This window comes from Atractosteus spatula, chromosome 8 (assembly GCF_055471065.1).
Source record: "Atractosteus spatula isolate fAtrSpa1 chromosome 8, fAtrSpa1.hap1, whole genome shotgun sequence".
NCBI classification, from domain to species: domain Eukaryota; kingdom Metazoa; phylum Chordata; class Actinopteri; order Semionotiformes; family Lepisosteidae; genus Atractosteus; species Atractosteus spatula.
In genome coordinates this window covers 45,075,297-45,094,221 of record NC_142713.1, presented here as the reverse complement: position 1 = coordinate 45,094,221, position 18,925 = coordinate 45,075,297, and the positions used below count along the sequence as shown (strand labels likewise).

Genomic DNA, 18,925 nt, shown 5'->3' with positions numbered 1-18,925 from the left:
TAAAGGTGAAGAAGAAACTCAATAGTCACTGAGGCAACATAGGGGTTGATATTTAAAATGACTGTTAGAACTTAAGACGGTGGTAATAGATGCTTTTAAGGTAATTTTATTGATAATCTTTCATGTGACAGTATTGCAAAATTATTGCAACTTTTACTTGCAAAGCTAATGACACTCTTTTGATGACCAAACAAAGATACATTGGATGGATTACTTAACATTAAGCACTACAAGAACATAGAGGTAACAAATGAGGTCTTGCTGTCCGTCTAGCCTATTTAAATTGCTGGCTGCTAATTGATCCGAGGATCTTGTCTATGTGTTGCTTAAGCCTGGACATCTTCAGCTTCAGCTAGCAGTTTCTCTTCTCATATTTAACTATATCAGAAAATTAAAACAATAAGCAAAAGATCGCATATTTAGCATATACAGCCTAAAGCGGACGAACACACCTTTTAAAAGTGGCAGACATTAATATAAAATACAAACTTGAGCACAGGGGCCGAGATCCCTATTATACGCAGGGGCGTATTCGTTACACCAGTCAGGCTATTATTATTGTTGTTGTTGTTGTTGAGAAACTACTAAAATACTTTGCAAGTGTCTAAATCGTTGGCCTATCTTTTATATAATTTTTCGGCTAAAAGGTAAGCAAATCTTTAAGTTTTAAGCAAATATTTAAGTTAATCTTTAAACTTAAATTTTGTCTGATGCCCAGTTAGAATCTTTCGAGTTTCTTTATAGTAGGTTTCTAGTTGAGGCAAGACTAGTCTGTACTCGGTAAAAGTTTTCAGCTATTGTTAATTTATTGGGGTTACTAAAAAATAATGAATTGATTCTTTTTTCGCAATTTCAGACTATTTTTATAGTGCCACAATAGTTAAACCTTTCTGTTTTTACGAGAACGTTAGTGCGAGGGGTGGGTGTTCGCCTTGAGTCGCCAGCAGCTAACGCGTTAATCAGAAGTCCTCAGAAACCACCGCAGTGCCTACAGTAGTCCTGCTTCAAGATATAGGGAGTTCGCGGGATTCATTTTAAGAAGTCATATGACCCGTTTTCCTGAGCAAGCAGAGAAAGCAAATTCGCCAACTCTGTCAAACGGGAGGAGAAGGAACTGCTGGTACAGATTTAAAGGAGTGTCGAGGTGAAGGCTGGGTATTACTTTAGAAGAGCAAAAGTATTTCGGTTGGAGACATCACAGTAAGTACATTCAGCAACAGCACCGATAATGCAATACGCCTAATCGAAAGAGAAATTTAACTTTATACCAGGGATCGACGTGACAGTGGAGAAGGGAGTTTTTTAGCCTCTAATGTAGTTCCCCCCCTCTCAATTTTTGCCATATTAATGGGGATTTCAGAGGCATCCACTTCGAACTACGAAGTGCGGGGTAATATAACGTTAAGTCTGCATCTGTCCCTAACGACAAACAGATTTTCTGGACGGGGTGGTTTAGGTAAAAATATGGGGGCAACGGGATGAGTTGCTTTAAACTGAAAAGGTTTTGCAGGGAATCGAGGCTTTTGCACTTTAAGGAAACGTTTGGCTGACTGGGCTGCTCATAAAATTGCAGTTGAAGATTTTTCATGTGTGCTGTATGTATTTTAGAAGATGACGGGACTTCGGTTAAATTTCACTCCCCTGAAAGAGCCGCTGGGCTTCCTCAGAGTCTTGGAATGGGTAAGTTTTGGACTTTAAATTAGAGACACCCTGACCCCAATGGCCTGTTGGTTATGAAAACTGAAAATTGAGGGGAGCAGGTTGGGGTGGGGGAGATCTCAAATATAGCTCGGGGACGCCAGGCCTGACGTTAAGGATGTACAGTGGCCGTCACACCGTCTTTTCAGGGACTCTCCAGTGTCTGCAGAGTTTGGGTGGCGGATGAATTAGCAATCAACGTCGTGGAAAATTTTGCGAGACCTCCCAGCCCCCCCCTTTCGCGGGTAGTTGTAGTTTCATGTTAAAACGTAAACTGTGTCGTTTTAATAGATTTGAATTTTCATTTTTACGATGTCTGTATGCTTCTTGCATTTATTTCGTGAACATATATGTATATATTCTAATACTGTAAGTTCATGGCTAATTCATATTTTTGATCTGTCTAGATGTTTTCCCCCATTCTGCTGTTCATCGTTTCGGAGGGTGGGCGTTAACTTTTTGTATTGTAACAGTTATATCCAAAACTACCATGTCATGCATTAAAGTGCACTATACTTAACTTTTAAGTTATTTTCGCGTTATGGTAATACTCTAGTAGCCTTGCATGAATATTAAAACGCGGTCCAAGGTTTTTTTTTCATAGCCATGTCAATAAGTTCATACAAAATTCACGCAACTTTTTAAATCTTGAATTTGCCTGTGTTTTTTCCCCCCGAATAATTTAATTTTCGAAAACTTTAACTTGCTTCATGGACAAATTTCTCTACCAACGGAAGCGTGTACAGTATATCATATGGCTGTGAAACCGTAGGCCAGGGAGAGGAATGCAGTTAATAGATGACGCGGAATATAAAGTTTTTATCTTTAAAATAGCACTCCTTGTAACTACCCCATGAGAAATATGAAGGGTAAAATGAAATGGCACATTTTTCCAACTGATGAAAGCTCCTGTACGTGTAAGAGAAACCTAGAAAACAGGAAATTATTATAAGAACATAAGAAAGGTTACAAAGGAGAGGAAGCCATTTAATTCATTCAAGGATTTCATTCTGCTATTTCGGCTTCAGCCGCATGGCTGAGTAGCTTGTGCCTCTCTCCTACAACCCTTTGAAAAGCTGCTGCCTGTTCTTTCTTCTAAAAGTTCTTCCACACTTTCACTGCTCATTTTGAAGGTCGACTTTGTGAGAGCCTTTTTAGAATTTTAAATACTTATAACAGTTTCCCTCATTGTTTTCTCTGCTGAAGACTAAAAAGGTTCAGTTCCTCCAGGCTGTCTGTAGGACATTCCTTAAGTTTTAGACTGCCTGGTGCTCTGGTTCTCTAGACTGCTTCCACAGCAGCAATATCTTTTTTGTTACATGATGACTAAAATTGTACAAAATACTCTAAACGAGGTTCAAGTAATGTATTATTCAACTGTAATATGACATGCCTTGATTTAAATTCTACACTTTAGATTACAGTCATGTGAAAAAGTACACCCTCTTTCAATTCTATGGTTTTATATATCAGGACATAACAAAAAATCATCTGGTCCTCACCAGGTCCTAAAATTAGGTAAATCTAACCACAGGTGACAAATACAACATTATTTAACAAAAAATAAGCCAACATGCAGAAGCCATGTGTGAAAAACTAAGTACACCCCATGATTCAGTAGCTTGTAGAACCACCTTAAGCAGCAATAACTTGAAGTGATCGTTTTCTGTATGAGTGTATCAGTCTCTCACATCGGTTTGGAGGAATTTTGGTGCACTGTTCTTTACAACATTGCTTCGGTTCATTGATGTTTGAGGGCATTCCTTTATGCACAGCTCTCTTAAGGTCCCGCCACAGCAATCGGGTTGAGGTCTGGACTTTGACTTGGCCATTCCAACACCTTGATTCTTTTCTTTTTCAGCCGTTCAGTTATAGATTTGCTGGTGTGCTTGGGTTCATTGTCCTGTTGCATGACCCAATTGCGGCCAAGCTTTAGCTGTCGGACAGATGGCCTCACATTTGTCTCTAGAATACTTTGGTATAAAGAGGAGTTCATGGTCAACTCGATGGCTGCAAGGTGCCCAAAGATGGCTGCAAAACAAGCCCAAATCATCACCCCTCCCACACCATGCTTGACCGTTGGTATGAGGTGTTTATGGTGATGCACTGTGTTTGGTTTCGCCAAACACGGCATTGTGCATAATGACCAAACATCTTGTCTTGTCTGTCCAAAGGACATTGTTCCAGAAATCCTGTGGTTTGTTCAGATACAACTTTACAAACCTAAGCCGTGCTGCCTTGTTCTTTTATGAGAGAAGGGGCTTTCTCCTGGCTACCCTTCCATGAATGCCATACTTGCTCGGTCTTTTTCTGATCGTACTGTCATGAACTTTAACATTTAACATGTTAACCGAGGCCTGTAGATCCCTAGATGTAGCTCTTGGGTTCTTTGCAATTTCTCTGAGCATTATACGGTCTGACCTTGGGGTGAATTTGCTGGGACACCCACTCCTGGGAAGATTGGCAACTGTCTTGAATGTTCTCCATTTGTAAATAATCCTTTTCACTGTAGAATGATGGATTTTAAATTGTTTGGAAATGGCCTTATAACCCTTCCCAGATTGATGAGCAGCAACAATTGCTTCTCTGAGTTCATTGCTGATGTCTTTTCTCTTTGGCATGGTGTTAACACACACCTGAATGCTCCGGACCACCAAGCTGCCAAAAGTTCTGCTTTTATAGAGGTGGTCACACTTCCTGATGATCAACTAATCAAGTGCATTAGATTAGCAGCCCCTGGCTGCTAATTACCTTTTAAATTCTTATGGAAGCAGTAAGGGTGTATTTAATTTTCCCCACATGGTTTCTGCATTTTGGCTTACTTTCTGTTGAATAAATAATGACGTAGTGAATGTGTTATGTGTTGTTTGTTATCTGAGGCTAGATTTGTCTAATTATAGAAGTTGGTGAGGACCAGACGATTGTTATTTATGCCCTGATATGTACAACCATTGAATTGAAAGAGGGTGTACTTTCTTTTTCACATGACTGTATATACCCTATCATTTTGTTTGCCATTTTTATTGCTTCCATATATTATATGAAAGATGTGAGCCATGTGTCACCATAAACACCCAAGTCTGTATATAGAAAAAATAATATTTTGTAATGTTTATATTGTATTGTTACACACGTGGTTGTCAGGAAAGTGTGGCAAATAAAATAATTTAAAACCCCAATATGTCAAAGATATACCTGAGCTGTAGGTGTAATTTGAAGCATGCAAGTTCTTTTGTCTCTGGTCCAGCTCTGACAAAAGATTAATAAATCAGAGGCAAACTAGGCCAAACAAATATTTATAGGACAGCAGGACTAACAAGACAATAAAACAACTAGACAACACACAACATTTACCACAAACACATATACCAGTTACACTTATTACAGAACAAGGCATCTCAGAAGCCTACATTCTACACACCCAGATAACCCAGAGTTCTATCCCTGAGAGATGAAACACCATACAAAACCTAAACAGGAAAACAAGAGAAATAAACTTTGTACTAAGTAAAACAATATTACTCAGAGCTACATCTCCCTTCCTATGTTTTGGATGCTCAAAGGTGAAAGGGAATCTGACTTCCTATTCTAAAAATGCATCATGAAATTAAGAGAGAACATCTTTAGTCTGAGGATCCCAAAATACAATTGCCTGAAATATGAGTATGGCAAGCTCTCTTAAATAAAGATCAAATTACAGAGCCAGAACCTGGTTTCCAGGACTGATCAGATCAAGGTCCTCTTGCCTGGTGATTCTTTTTCCTTCCTTTCTTATTAAGCTGCCTTCCTGTGTTGAATGTTTATTCTTTATTCTGGTTAAGCAGAGTAAATCGCCAGAATATCCCTTTTGATCTTTTGTGTTTACTTGTCTTGCACCTGTGCAAACTACCCATTGTTTTCAGACTCTCTGAAATGAAAAGGTTTTTCTGAGATACAATGGATTAGATTTTATTACTCCTAACTCATGTAAATAAAGTTATATAAAAATTTTAGATTATTTTATAAGATTGAATGATAGCTTGTGACTTTAAAACCCCCAAATTAGTGTTAAGATAATGTACCCTTTGACTGGTTGGATCTACAACCTGAGTGTATCCTGCCTTGCACCAGTCTTGGATAAAGTGATTAGAAAATGGATGATGATAATAATAATTGCTTACACTTACATAGCGCTTTTCTGGACCAATGTGCAGCCCCTACCTGTATGATGCGATAGCAGCCAGAGTGCACCAGAACGCTCACCACACACCAGCTATCAGTGGGGAGGAGAACAGAGTGATGAAACCAGTTCATAGATGGGGATTATTAGGAGGTAACACCCTTACTCTTTTCAAGAAACACCCTGGGATTTTTAATGACCACAGAGAGCCCAGACCTTGATCTAATCCGAAGGACAGCACTATTTTACAGTATAATGTCCCTGTCACTATACAGGGGCATTAGGAGCCACACAGACTTCCAGCAGCAACCTTAGCTTTCCCAGGAGGTCTCATATCCAGCTACTGACCAGGCTCACACCTGCTTAATCTTCAGTGGGTTGGCAGTTGTGAGTTGCAGGGTCATGTGGCTGCTGGCAAATTGAGTCAGTTGATGCCGAATATGGTTAATTTACAGTAGGTACTATACCTGGTATTGCAAAATGAAAGTGCCACTGTTATCCCAAATATATAGTCATCGGTCAAACATTCTGCTTAAATCTGTTCATTGAAATCAATCTTATTTTTCACTTGTTAGAAATGTACAGGTCCTTACAAAATAAAAAGTAACAAATATTGTTCTGTACATTTAAGTGGCATGTATTGTAAATAAAAGCATTTTATACTTGTTGATCTTTTAGTTGGAACACCCTCAAAAACTTTATAGTTTTTCCTGATATTTTAATCCTTCATTGTGTTTGCTTGCATTTTGCTTCTTGTTATTTCCTGTAATGAAACATTGCATTTAGCTTTCAGCTTTTCAAGTCTGTTGTTTGTTTTTTTAAGATTTGGCAGTCCCCTTCCTTCAATAGGTAGATACTTTATTGATCCCGTGAGGGAAATTGCAGTGCAACAGCAGCTTTACACAGACAACACAGCCACAGTGTAACGAATGATACAATAATAATAATAGTACAATACATACAATACAATCAGTACAGTGAGGGGTGCACTAAAAGAGTTACTCACAGTCCAGGACACACAGAGAACAAACTAGAACAGAACAGTACGCGGAAAAATCGTATCACACATATGAATATAAATATAGATGTAAAAATAGATATAGATATAAATATAAATGTATTGCACGGGTCCCTGGCATATATTGCACAAAAAACGGTTGTAAACGGGAAAAGAAGAGAAAGAGAACAGATGTATGTCCAATTTATGGACAATGGTGGAATTATAAAAATGATCGATTTTCCTGACAGTTTTAGAACAAGCTTGCTGTTCAGACTGAACAGAAGGCAACACACTGTCAAATAATAAACAACATCGTCTCTTGTCACTAGATAGTTGCTAAAGGTTCTGTGCAGACAAAGACTAAGCTCGTTTATTACAATGAGATCACTGGTGCCAGACTAATGTCAGTAAGTGGCAGAATAACAACACAATGTTGCAACTGAGCCTCTGCCCCACTCAACTAAAAGCTGGACGTAAATTGCTAAATATTTAATTTTTGTGTGATGAAAAGTAGAATGAATAATGCAATATGTCAGAAGACTCAGCAGCTGAAACATTGTGCATTTTCTTTCTACTTTTCAGTTTGGAATTAACCTCTGCTTGTTCCTTTGCAGCCAGCTTACTATCGCACATCCCCACTTGAGCCATTTTTGTAAGATGTTGTGTAAAGTGTCCCTTTTGGCTTCTTAATTCATATTTAAGATTCTTCTTTTGTTTCTTTTGGCCTGTGGTGTAAGCATTTCCCTAAATGGTAAGCTCATACTCCTGCGTGTATGCGTTATGGCAGGTCATAATAGGAATGGGGTCACATTGGTGCATTCTATTAGTGCTACTGATATTTATCCTGACTACATTGTTTTGCAGCACCTGTTGTATTCCCCTGGTTATTGCAAACTAATAACTATTTGCAAATATATTTTTTTATCTTTGATCCTGGAAGCAGTATTCTTGACTGTTCTTCTATATTTGATTAGGTCAGAAACGTTGACCATGCAGTTTCAATTTCTAAATATCTCTCTATGGCAGTTTTTTTCTCTGCCAAAGGCTGCTTGTGTTTACCCAATGGAAAGCTGCCATCAACTTCTTGGTTTGGAGTATGTGATTAGTAGGCCGGTTAAAGTTTTGATTTATTCCAGACACACAGATTTCGGACTTCTTCCGAAAGAAATGATGACATCAGCTGGAGCATAAGAAAGATTACAAACAAGAAGGGGCCATGCAGCCCATCATACCCATTTGGATGATAGTAGCTAATTGATCCAAGGATCTCCTCTAGACATGTCTTTTAAGAAGCCTGGATATTGGCTTCAAGCAGCATGGCTGGGTAACATATTCCAGAGTCACTGAAGCCTTTGTGAAAAAGAGGCACTTCCGGTCTCCATTTTAAAAGTACAGTGGTGCCACCTTGTAGCCTGTTAGTACTGAGATGGAAGGTCTCCTAGCAAATTAAGTTTGCTGCTGCAGGTGGTGGACCCATAGGTTGCAGGTCCAGGTTTGGGCGTTCTTTCCATGAATTCCCAAATTGAAACCCAATGGCAACGGGGACACTGTGCCGTCTTTATAGGTGATGAGATTTTAAACTGTGGTCCAGCCTACATAGTCATTCCAGATCTCCAAGTGGAGGTGTTATTCCTTGGTGTCCTGGCTGATTTACGCTGTGTCTGACCTTCCCCCCTTACTTCAGTAGCTGAAACTCCTCTGCCTGATCTGTTGTCAAGGGGAGTTGGTAGTGCCTCATGGCTGCTGTATGTTACCCAGAAGGGAACAGCACTTAATGAAGCGGGTCTCCTCCTGTGTGTGAAATGTTTAAGGATCTGTGCTATATAAATGCAAGGATTAATTATTATAATTACTTCCCCTTAGTTTCCATTTGTTTTCTCTATTTCATGTTTCATTGACTTTGTGGCTTTTGAATACTGTAATCAGGAAACCCTCCCAGTCTTCTCTGTTCAAGGCTAAAAGATTTGATTGTTTTAGGCTCATTATAAGACATTCCTTTGAGACTGGAAATGTACCTTATTACTTTTCTGTTAACTGTGAACTTTGATTGATTCCAGCGCAGTAATATACTGTATATTTTTTTTAACAAGATTGTAAACCGTTTTTTTTAATGTACTTGCGCATTGTACATTTCTAACATAAAATCCTTAGATTAATTCTCAACTCTTTTATTTAGGCTCGTCTATCCTGTAATATCTTACTTTTTTGCATATAACCGTTTTTGCATATAAACTATTTTTTCTCATAACTAGTGTCTTCAAGCTCTGGTTTTTATTTATATTTTATTTCTAGTTTGTGTTTGTTACTTGCATGCAGCACTCTTTGCTTGTCTACCTTAAATGATATTTTCCAGGTGTTTTTGTGTAGTCAGAATTTGGACTAAATGTTTTTAAACTTGTTTCTTTTTCAGCTTTTATGGTTATTGCTAATCCTCTTAATTCGGTAAAATCTGTGAACTTGACTGTTTTGCTAACTATACCAGAATCTAGATCGCTGGTAGAAAATCAAAGGAGCAGTGGTGTTAATACAGATTCCTGAGGTACTGCCACAGGAATTGAGTTATATCACCCCATTTTAAGTATTTCATACATATCTGTATCATCCCTTTCCTGTCCATTAACCTACTCTACCAGTTCTAACCAAAGTATATCCTGTATCTTTAATGCCTATTGCCTATAATTTGAGAATTACTCTTTTAAGAGGAACTTTATCAAAAGCCTCATCACTCTGTGTGTGTCCGTATCTGTTGTTACTTCCGTTGCACTCCTAAGAAACCAATCATAACTCGGGAAACTGGGAAAAAAGATCTCTCTAGACAGAAGGAAATAAAGAACAGAAGAAATTCAGAGAGGACAGATCCATAGCAGATGTGGGCTATTTCACTTGATATTCACATCCAACAATATAAAACAAAGACTTAGAAAAGTTTCTGGATTTAGAAAATGTTTAGGTTAACTAACGTGTTAAATGGCAACTAGTAAGGTGATGATGTTCTTCTGAAAATTAATGATAAAACTATCAGAAAATGAAACTCCGCTGTAGCGCACTATATGTATCACCCATATATGCCTATAATTTTTCTTGTTACTATTAGTGTTATTTAGTTGGACGGTACTTTTTCTAGCAATTTCATGAAAGAGTTGAGGTTATTTTTGAGAGATCTGCAACTTTATTTGATGTTAAGTATTTTGTGTTTCAGCTAGTAATTTGTTCTGTGGGCAAGCCACTCAGTGTAGGCCGGCTATTAATTCTGTTAAAGCCTACTTTGCCCCTTATAGTTTTTTTTCAGTTTCATTACTATTTTGTCTTCCAGATTTTTGGGGTGTTTGCCTTTGCTACTTGTGGAGGGTACAGTGGAAAAAATGTAGTGTCTTTGTGGTGTGGAGAAGGCAGAAATGATACCTTGAATGTCAATTTTGCCTACCCATTCAAGTAAGTTACAGCAGTGCTTGATGATGCTTTCATTACACTTTCTGTGCTCTGTGGATTTAATTTCATATGAGAGATAGCTGAAGCAGCATGCACTGCACCATTGCAACCACAGTGGACAGGCTTTTATGTAAAGTATAGGCGAGTGTCCAGAAAAAACCCTAAACATAGAATGTTGCTTAGCATTCTTACTTAGTATAAATACCTCTTTTATTATGCCTTTCGTAAGTGGCACACTGCCATGATGTTATGAACCCACAGTCTATTGTAGGAATAGTGGCCTTTCTCAGGCTTTCTTCATGTGACAAATTTATGGCTTTGCTGGAAGAAAAGTATAGATTATCCAGCAGTAAATAATAACAGGAATACTCAGTGGTTGCTTAGGCTACCAGAACTTTAGTTAGAAACCCGCAGATTTCATGCATTGCTATGTGTGCACATCTCTGTGCTTTGGACTGTGAAGGGAGAGGCAGTAACTTTTAAGTAGCTTCAAACTGAGCACATGAGGATAACCATCAGGCATGAAACAGACAATTGTTTCTTTATGTAATATTTTTTTTTTCTTTACAGGTTAAGCCAGGAAGTGCTAGTGTCAAACAATTCAATTCTTTGCAACCGCACTGTTCCAGAAACACGTCTAGTTGGGGACTCATCCTCTTCAGCAGAGTTCTTTGTTGCCATTGCTGTTCTGGCTTTCCTCTACTGTATTTTTGCCTTGGTCATATATATTGGATATATGCATATTTACAGGGACTCAAACCTTGGGCCAATGGTAGTAAGTAGGAAAATAAATCACTCCTTCTTTCTATTTACATTGATAGAAAATATTAATATTAAACTTAGTTCTGTTTTTTTTCTTGTTCTAATGTTTTGTGGATGAGGCAAAATTCATTTAAAATCTCAGTATATTTGTGTCATCGCCTCAGTGCTGTGAGGTTACAATGCTAACCACTGTTCCACGGTGCTGCCCCTATATTGCTTTTCATTAAAAGGATTCCCAAAGTGCTTCATAAATAGGTTCCCATTATGAGCCAACAGACCCACTACACAGCAGATCAGTTAGACATCTCAACTGAGGGACAGCACAGGGTCCTTGGTCACCATACGAGTGCATTGGATAGCAGGTTCTTGAACAGAAGGAAGAGCACCACCTACTGGTCCACCAACATCACTCGTTTTTTTCTGTAGGGGGGGGGTCTTCCTTCCCAGTATTAACCAGGCCCAGCTTTGCTTAGCTTCTGAGATCTGACATGATCAGGTTACGAGGTGGTAATACTAGGTTCTTATACAAGATAAAAACAAACTTTCTAACATTTTTATGTGCTTTGAAAAGACATATAAAATATTTTTTTCTTCTGCAAAGATTTAGAAATTATTATTATTGTACAATTTTAATGAGAAGACTTGCAAAGTTTTGTAAGCCTTCTAATGATGGTTGTGTCTTATACATACTGTATATAAATGTTATTTGAGACTTTCATTTCCAGTGATTGCTTATAGCAGTTTAGTGTAGATGACGATTTACTATTAATGAGGTACATTTTTCATGTTACCTTTTTACATTTAAACATTGTATACTATGACTATTGATTAAAAAAAACTCAGTGTTGCCACTGCTTTTTTTTACATGGAACCAGATCTGTACTCAGATGACTGCTTTCCTCACATGATTACTATGCTCAGCTGCACTCTGTGTTCGCTTTAAGGAGATCAATATAGCTTTTATTTCCTCTTGTCAGAGCTTTTTAGGACAGATATTTCTGCTAAAACATGTTACACAATCGACCCAAACCTTCATTTTCAGCGCAGGAGAACTGTGCATTAACAAGTTCATTAAAATGAATTTACAGTCACAATTTGCCTTACATAACACTGATATTCAAATGAATTCCTAAAGATGTCTTAAACTGAAGACAAGAACATGTGACAAGCAGTGCATACTTGTGTGACTGAAACTGCGCCCCCTCTTTCTATGTACTGTATTTATGATTTTGTTTTCAAAGATAAGCGAACGTCTCATTTTTCACAAATGTTTGTTGTTTGAAACCAGCATGATAATACTCTTTTCTTGGTTTTCTTTCTCTGCTGCAAGTGCAAAGGATAGGTAAGTTTTTGTGGACATTCCTCGTAGCATATCATAATTTTGAGAGACAAGAATGAAGACCCACACTTCTTATGCACGTTTTGTATAAGTTAAGCATTTGTGAGAGGAAACTAAGGAGAGCAGTATTTATGACTGAAAGTAGGTGGCACGCTTTTACATAAACAGTTGTGATGAATAGAAACAAACTTCTTAGTCATGCTGTTAATGCATTTTTCCTGGGTTCCTTCCAGAAACAGGTGGGCCTTAAGCTGCTAGTGACCTAGTGAGCAAGAATGTTTGAATGGCTTTCTCCCACTGAAAAAATCCATCCTTCCATTTTCTAACTACTTTATACAATACAGGGTCACAGGGGAACTGGAGTCTGTCCCAGCAAGCAGCAGGCAGGAAATATCATAGACAGAACACTAGTCCATTGCAGGGCACACACACACACATCAGGGCTATTTTTCCCAGAAGTCAATTAACATACCAGAATATCTTTGAATTGTGGGAGGAAACATATGTGAACATCCAGGTGGATGTTCATTGGTGGTGGTGGAGGGGAGTCCCCATTACTTGTAAAGCTCTTTGAGTGGAGTGTCCAGAAAAGCACTATATAAGTGTAAGCAATTATTATTATTAGTATAACATACAAACGTCATGCAGCTAACACCCCACGTCTGGGATTGAACCAAGGCCCCAACAGCACAAGGCTGCAATGCTAACCGCTGCACCGCCATGCCACCTTCTTGCTGGAATTTGAGTTGGCCTGTTTTTATTAATGTTGCACATAGATTAAATATCCTCTGTCTTGTAATCAATTTCAAGGAAATGTGCCAATCAGCATAGGATACAAAGCAGTTATAGTGCAGAACCTATTGTTGTTTCAGGGGTACTAATGCAAAATTACCCTTCTGCCTCTTTTTCTCTCTAGGACTTCTTCATAACCGTTATCTTTGCCTTCCTATGGCTTGTGTGCTCTTCAGCCTGGGCTCGAGGACTTCACAATGTGAAATATGCTACTGGTCTTGAGGGAATCAAATCAATGCTATCATTGTGTAATGAAGTCGCTTGTTATGTTACACAATACGCTAATATGCGTGGCCTGAATGTGTCGGCAGTGAGTACCAAATCTTTATTTTGACCACAAAAGTCATACAAAGGTGCTTGGCATTTCTTTTCATCTAGAATCACCACTTCTTTCTTATCAAATACCCACCCAATTGGAATTGCTAGTTGTCATTTTTGGCTCACAGCAGTGACTTCTGTATGAGGAAGGGCAGGCAGGCGGGTGGAGTCTGGTCATTCGTCTTTTGGCATGCTACACGCTCTGAAGTGACAAGCAAGAGGACTTGAGCTGATTAGAGGAATCTGCAGGCAGCCCGGAAGCTGCTTGATTTGCCGTTTGGCTGGGGGCTGTGAGAGCCTTGGCAGAGTATTTCCAAACCCTTCCACCTGGTGACGCTGAAGCAGTTGTTTGCCTCAGAATCCCAGTCATAGATAATGACCTGGAATGAGAGGATCACGGACCTCAAAGTGCATTCAGAGTGAGTACTTCGGATGTTGGCATTTAAAAAATGGTGGATTTAGCTTCTTTTAAGTTTTGCTGGTATCAAATAAAAAAAGAGTCCCGTTACGTCTGCATTACCATGGGTTCAATGTATTTTGCACAGGACGATGCCTCTTCACTTGACGTTATGGAAACAAAGGGAAAGGCAGAGTTTACTTACTGTTTTGACAGAAACATAAAAATGTAGTTTTCATTTCCATTTGCATGTGAAAGTCACCAGGGGGTTCATGATGGTCAGGTGACATCTTGTGTGATTGGAACTGTTTATGCATAGTAATCTTCAGATGAATTAGTTTGTAGTGGTACCCTTGAACAACTGTAACCATTGAGTTCTGCAGGAGAAGGAATGCAGTCCATGTAACATGTTTTCTTACAGACTTCTGAATGTACTTGCATGTGTGACACTGCGCAGAACACCTTACATGCATGCTCCCTCGGCTATTGTATAAGAAAGTTAATAGCTTTTTCTTGGAAAATGTATGACATGGGGAAATGGTTATGCTTTCCTTAGTTTTGTGTCATTTTCAATCGAAAACCAGCTTAATCCTAATCCTCTCGGTGATGTTTTTTTCCCTAAGAAATCTGCTTTCCTTCGGGTCTTCTGAGGGACTCGGCTGGTCAGTGCTCTGACTCTTGAGTGCATCTTGAGCTCTAATCCTAAACAATCCAGCAGCCATATCATTCTGCAACTCACAACTGGCAACCCACTGAAGCTAAGCAGATGTGAGGCTGGTCAGTACCTGGATGGAAGACCTACTGAGAAAAACTAAGGTTGCTGCTGGAAGAGGTGTTAGTGGGGCCAGCAGCGGGCGCTCACCTGGGTCCTGATGCCCCAGTATAGTGATGGGGACACTATACTGTAAACAGGCGCTGTCCTTCGGATGAGACGTAAAACCAAGGTCCTGACTCTCTGTGGTCATTAAAAATCCCAGGGCGTTTCTCGAAAAGAGTAAGGGTATAACCCCAGTGTTCTGGCCAAATGTCCCATTGGCCCTTACCAATCATGGCCTCCTAATAATCCCCATCTATGAACAGGCTTCATTACTCTGCTCTCCTTCCCACTGATAGCTGATGTGTGGTGAGCGTACTGGTGCACTATGGCTGCCGTTGCATCATCCAGGTGGATGCTGCACATTGGTGGTGGTGGTGGGGAGTCCCCATTACCTGTAAAGCGCTTTGAGTTGAGTGTCCAGAAAAGCGCTATATAAGTGTAAGCAATTATTATTATTAATTAATCCCGATGCCATGAGATCATGGCTGGCTTGTCGCTCGTTGATTGTGAACGGGATTCCCCAAGCGAGGTCCAGAATTGGCTCAGGAATGCTGTGGCCGGTGTTGGAATTAGGCTCCTGCTACATCCTGGGCACTTGCGAACCTCTTACACATCATTGCTGATAGATTGCACATCGCACATTATTATCCCCGAGAGGACAATTTGTTTTAACAGCGGCAGCGTTGGTGTACAGATGGACAGAAAAAAAAAACAACAACAACAATATACATACAGATTAGCATAGAAAATCAAGTGTTAAGTAAGGATATGGCTACAGGTATGAATGAGAACTATAATATATTGGATTTGGATTTGGAGAGTTGGTATCTGTGTTCTGATGGGAGTAATTGGAAATCATTGAACAAGGGGTGTGAAGGATCGTCACTGATGGGTTTTGATTCATGCAAAACACGTGTATGATAAATAGTGGAGAGGGCTGGAAGATCAGCACCAGTTTTCACAAGGCTGCCCAGTTTGTTCTTGCCTATCAGGTTCAGGTTGTCAAACCAGCAGGTCAGGGTAAACGTTAGAACAGAGCTTGTATCTTGTCAAAAACGAATGTCTTAGTGGGCGGGCATTTCAGTGGAGCCTGTCGGAGCTTCCTCATTCTCCTCCTGTGGCGATAAATGGTTGTTGCTGTGAGCTGAGATGACTTTCACATTGGGTGGGTAATAAAAATTAAGATAAAAAGTAAAAAAAAAAAAAAATTCTCACAAATGTGCACACTCCTTACGTCTTATGTAAATGATCCCAACCTTTTGTAGCATTAATAAATTATTATAAAGCTTTGTTTTAAAGGCTATCATCAGTCTCTATATTCAGATGAGCAAGTTTTAAAAAGTATTTTCTGAAAATCATAAATGCAATGGACATCAAATCTGTTTCATTTTCTTTCATCTCAGCCATCAGAACTGTTTGCCTGTTTAATCCAAAATGGCAATTAAAGGGGAAATGGGCCAAGACTTTTAGATGTGTACTGTAGGGAGAGGTTGTAAGTTTGCCTGGCCACCTTCAGATGACCAAAATTTACGTTGTGGTATAGAATGTGGACAGATTTGTTGTTTGGATCATGATGTTCAAAAGTAGTTTCAGAGGTTTGAAAAGGGTTTGCTAATTTTTGGGTTTGATCATGGAATTATTTGACTTTCTGATCTTTGAGGGGTGGTGGTCAACTTACATTTTACATTCTTACTTTTTTTTAATCATGACATTTAGTAACAGGTTTTAAAGGTTCAGACATTTGGTGTCTGTGCTTGACTGAGCATCCCATCTGTGAGATTATGACTGAAGTCCAAGTCACAGTCCCCCCCTAAACAGTGCACCTTTCACTTCTGTCTACAAGCTCAGCTCCTTTGTATGATATAATGTATGAATACTATGATAATTATTGTATATAATTTGTGTGATAATTTGTATTTATAGTACTTGTATAATTAGACAGTAGGTGACAGTAATAGCCTGCAATTATCAAAATGAATGTAATGTAATAATACAGTGCACTTTAAAACAACAGAGTAACTCTGGTGCCATGGTTTACTATCATGACAGACTGGAGTTGTACTGCTTTTGTACATCCAGTTTCCTTCAACAATTAGAGGTTTGTTTGTTCTGTGGCCTGGATTTTTACACTTGTTTTAATCCTGTTTTGCTTTAGGTGTTGGGCTTCCTGAATTGTCTTCTGTGGTCTGGGAACGGATGGTTTGTGTATAAAGAGACAAGCTGGCACACTGATCACCAACGGACCACGGCACAGCAGGGCCCAGGGCGCCGACCTCCCCCAGCAAGGGTATAATAAGAACTGGAGAAATACACTCATCTCCACATCGCCTTTCCCTCATTGTCTCTGGTAGTGCCTCTGGCAGAAGGTTTTGCTGTCAGTATTTAACAGCACGCCAGATCTGCCCCTTACTCTTACAAACTTGGTCAGTGAGTGGTATTGTCAATAGATGGGAAAGTTTCAGTGTTACTTAGCATAAATTTGGAAAACAGTACTCAACACTTATAATGAGTTCACTTTTGCACTCTTCTGCCTATGAAATCCGTTTCTCTTTTTACTTTGTACCGTGCTTTAAAAAACAACAGAAGTACTGTCATTTAAATGATTTAGCGTAGTTTGTTACTCATAGCACGTTTTTTTTAAATTGAACCATTTTTATAGGTGATTTTATTTTCTGATATTTAAAGTGCATGTTTTTGTATTGACTTGGTCTTTGTGTCCCTTCAGTTCATTATTGATTAGTGGTAAAAAAAACAAAATCCTGCTTGAATCTGTATTAGTAGAAAAACATATATAGTAGAGAACTGGCAATCATATTCTACTGTTGATGTGACTAGGATGCCTTTACACTACAGTATCTTGTGTGATGATTTGTGGCAGTTGCGTACCTAGCAGCTCTTGTACATGAAGATATTTTTATTACTTTAATTTCAGGTGTAATATGTAGTTTTTGTTGAGAAGCTTATTCACTGCTGCTTATTCACTTCCTGTTGTTCGCTCTCTTTACACAAATATATGTATTTTAATATAAATTGTTTACTCTTTATATTGGTTGACAGTATAAATGTTTTTTTATAAATAAATTTCAATAGTAATGATAAATGAAGAATTTGACATTTGTATTTCTTTTAGAGCATCTATACAGAACCTTATTGGGGTATAGAACCATCTTGAGAGCTTAGGCTCAGAGAATGTTTCTCAACATTTTTCAGTCACACAATAGATTAAGTTAGATTGCACAATGAACTTGTATGACTGCTCTTATTCAAGTTTGACACTTTTCATTTAAAAAAAAAGTTAACACAAAATTGAAATGGAGTTAAATATTTTTAAACCATTAACTACATAGATACGTTATCACCGTTTTATTCAAGTTTGCACCTTATTTCTGTATTGCTCTACTTTAAGCTTTACATGCTTTCAGTATTTCATCCTCTTAAGAACGTAACCAGGAGACTTCTCTGTATATTCTAGCTCAGTTTGTTTAGAATTAGAGCCTCAGGAATGTGCCACATTACTGTAGCAACAGTCTTAGGCTACACACACACACACAGAGACAGCACTATGGGTGAAATGGTGCTTTCTATTTACAGTGTAGTGGAAAATTAAATTGAAACAAAAGAATATGTAGCTCTCCTGAACCTAAACTAAATTCAGCTTTGTCGGTTGTTTCTCCTTAACTAAAGAGACCGGTTGCTAAGATGCTTACTTTCAGCACAGACTCTTTCCTAAACTGAGGCCACAGCTGTTTTTCCCTGTTGACTTGCTTTGAATCAGCCTCTGGTTTCCTCTTGGCTACCAGGGTTCGCCATGATGGTTTTACCTTTTTTTTACTGGGGTAGGAGTTTCATCTTTAGATGTCTCTCAATACTGGCTTTTCCTATTTTCTCTGATACCATGCATTTCAGGGGACCTGTCCATTGGAACACATTGCAGGGCAGCAGCCCTTTTGGAAGCCTCCACTTCCTGTTGTTAAATCGTCACCTGACCAGGTCAGAGGTCACGTGTCAGTTGCCATAGATGTCTAAAGAACATAGTAGAGACAAGGAGCTTCCATCCTGCCTCTTCCTTGCACACGTGGCTCCAGATTGTATAACCTTAATGTTTGGTTATGGGGAGCAGCAGTGTCAGCAAGGAAGAGGTTAATGCCATTCAGAACAGGAAATCAGTGTAAAATGCAAGGTTTTGGTGGTTCTTACTTCATCATCTGACCTAT

General features: G+C 38.9%; 1 protein-coding gene across 1 annotated transcript; it reads left to right on the top strand.

The window, feature by feature from the left end:
• The first annotated feature begins 1,065 nt into the window (after positions 1 to 1,065).
• Positions 1,066 to 17,818, top strand: sypl1 (synaptophysin-like 1). The gene is made up of 6 exons (XM_088924095.1): positions 1,066 to 1,200; positions 1,609 to 1,680; positions 10,171 to 10,289; positions 10,857 to 11,061; positions 13,304 to 13,489; positions 16,867 to 17,818. The coding sequence occupies exons 2-6, from the start codon at positions 1,612 to 1,614 to the stop codon at positions 17,002 to 17,004; spliced, it is 717 nt and encodes a 238-aa protein (XP_088780221.1). The 5' UTR covers positions 1,066 to 1,200; positions 1,609 to 1,611; the 3' UTR covers positions 17,005 to 17,818.
• The last annotated feature ends 1,107 nt before the right edge of the window (positions 17,819 to 18,925 follow it).

Excerpts from the sequence above, each read along its gene's own strand:
- sypl1 (XM_088924095.1), top strand. The coding sequence starts at position 1,612 with ATGACGGGACTTCGGTTAAATTTCACTCCCCTGAAAGAGCCGCTGGGC. Across the intron at positions 1,681-10,170 it reads TCCTCAGAGTCTTGGAATGG|ATTTTTGGGGTGTTTGCCTT; the intron begins GTAAGTTTTGGA and ends TTTGTCTTCCAG. Across the intron at positions 13,490-16,866 it reads GTGGCCTGAATGTGTCGGCA|GTGTTGGGCTTCCTGAATTG; the intron begins GTGAGTACCAAA and ends GTTTTGCTTTAG.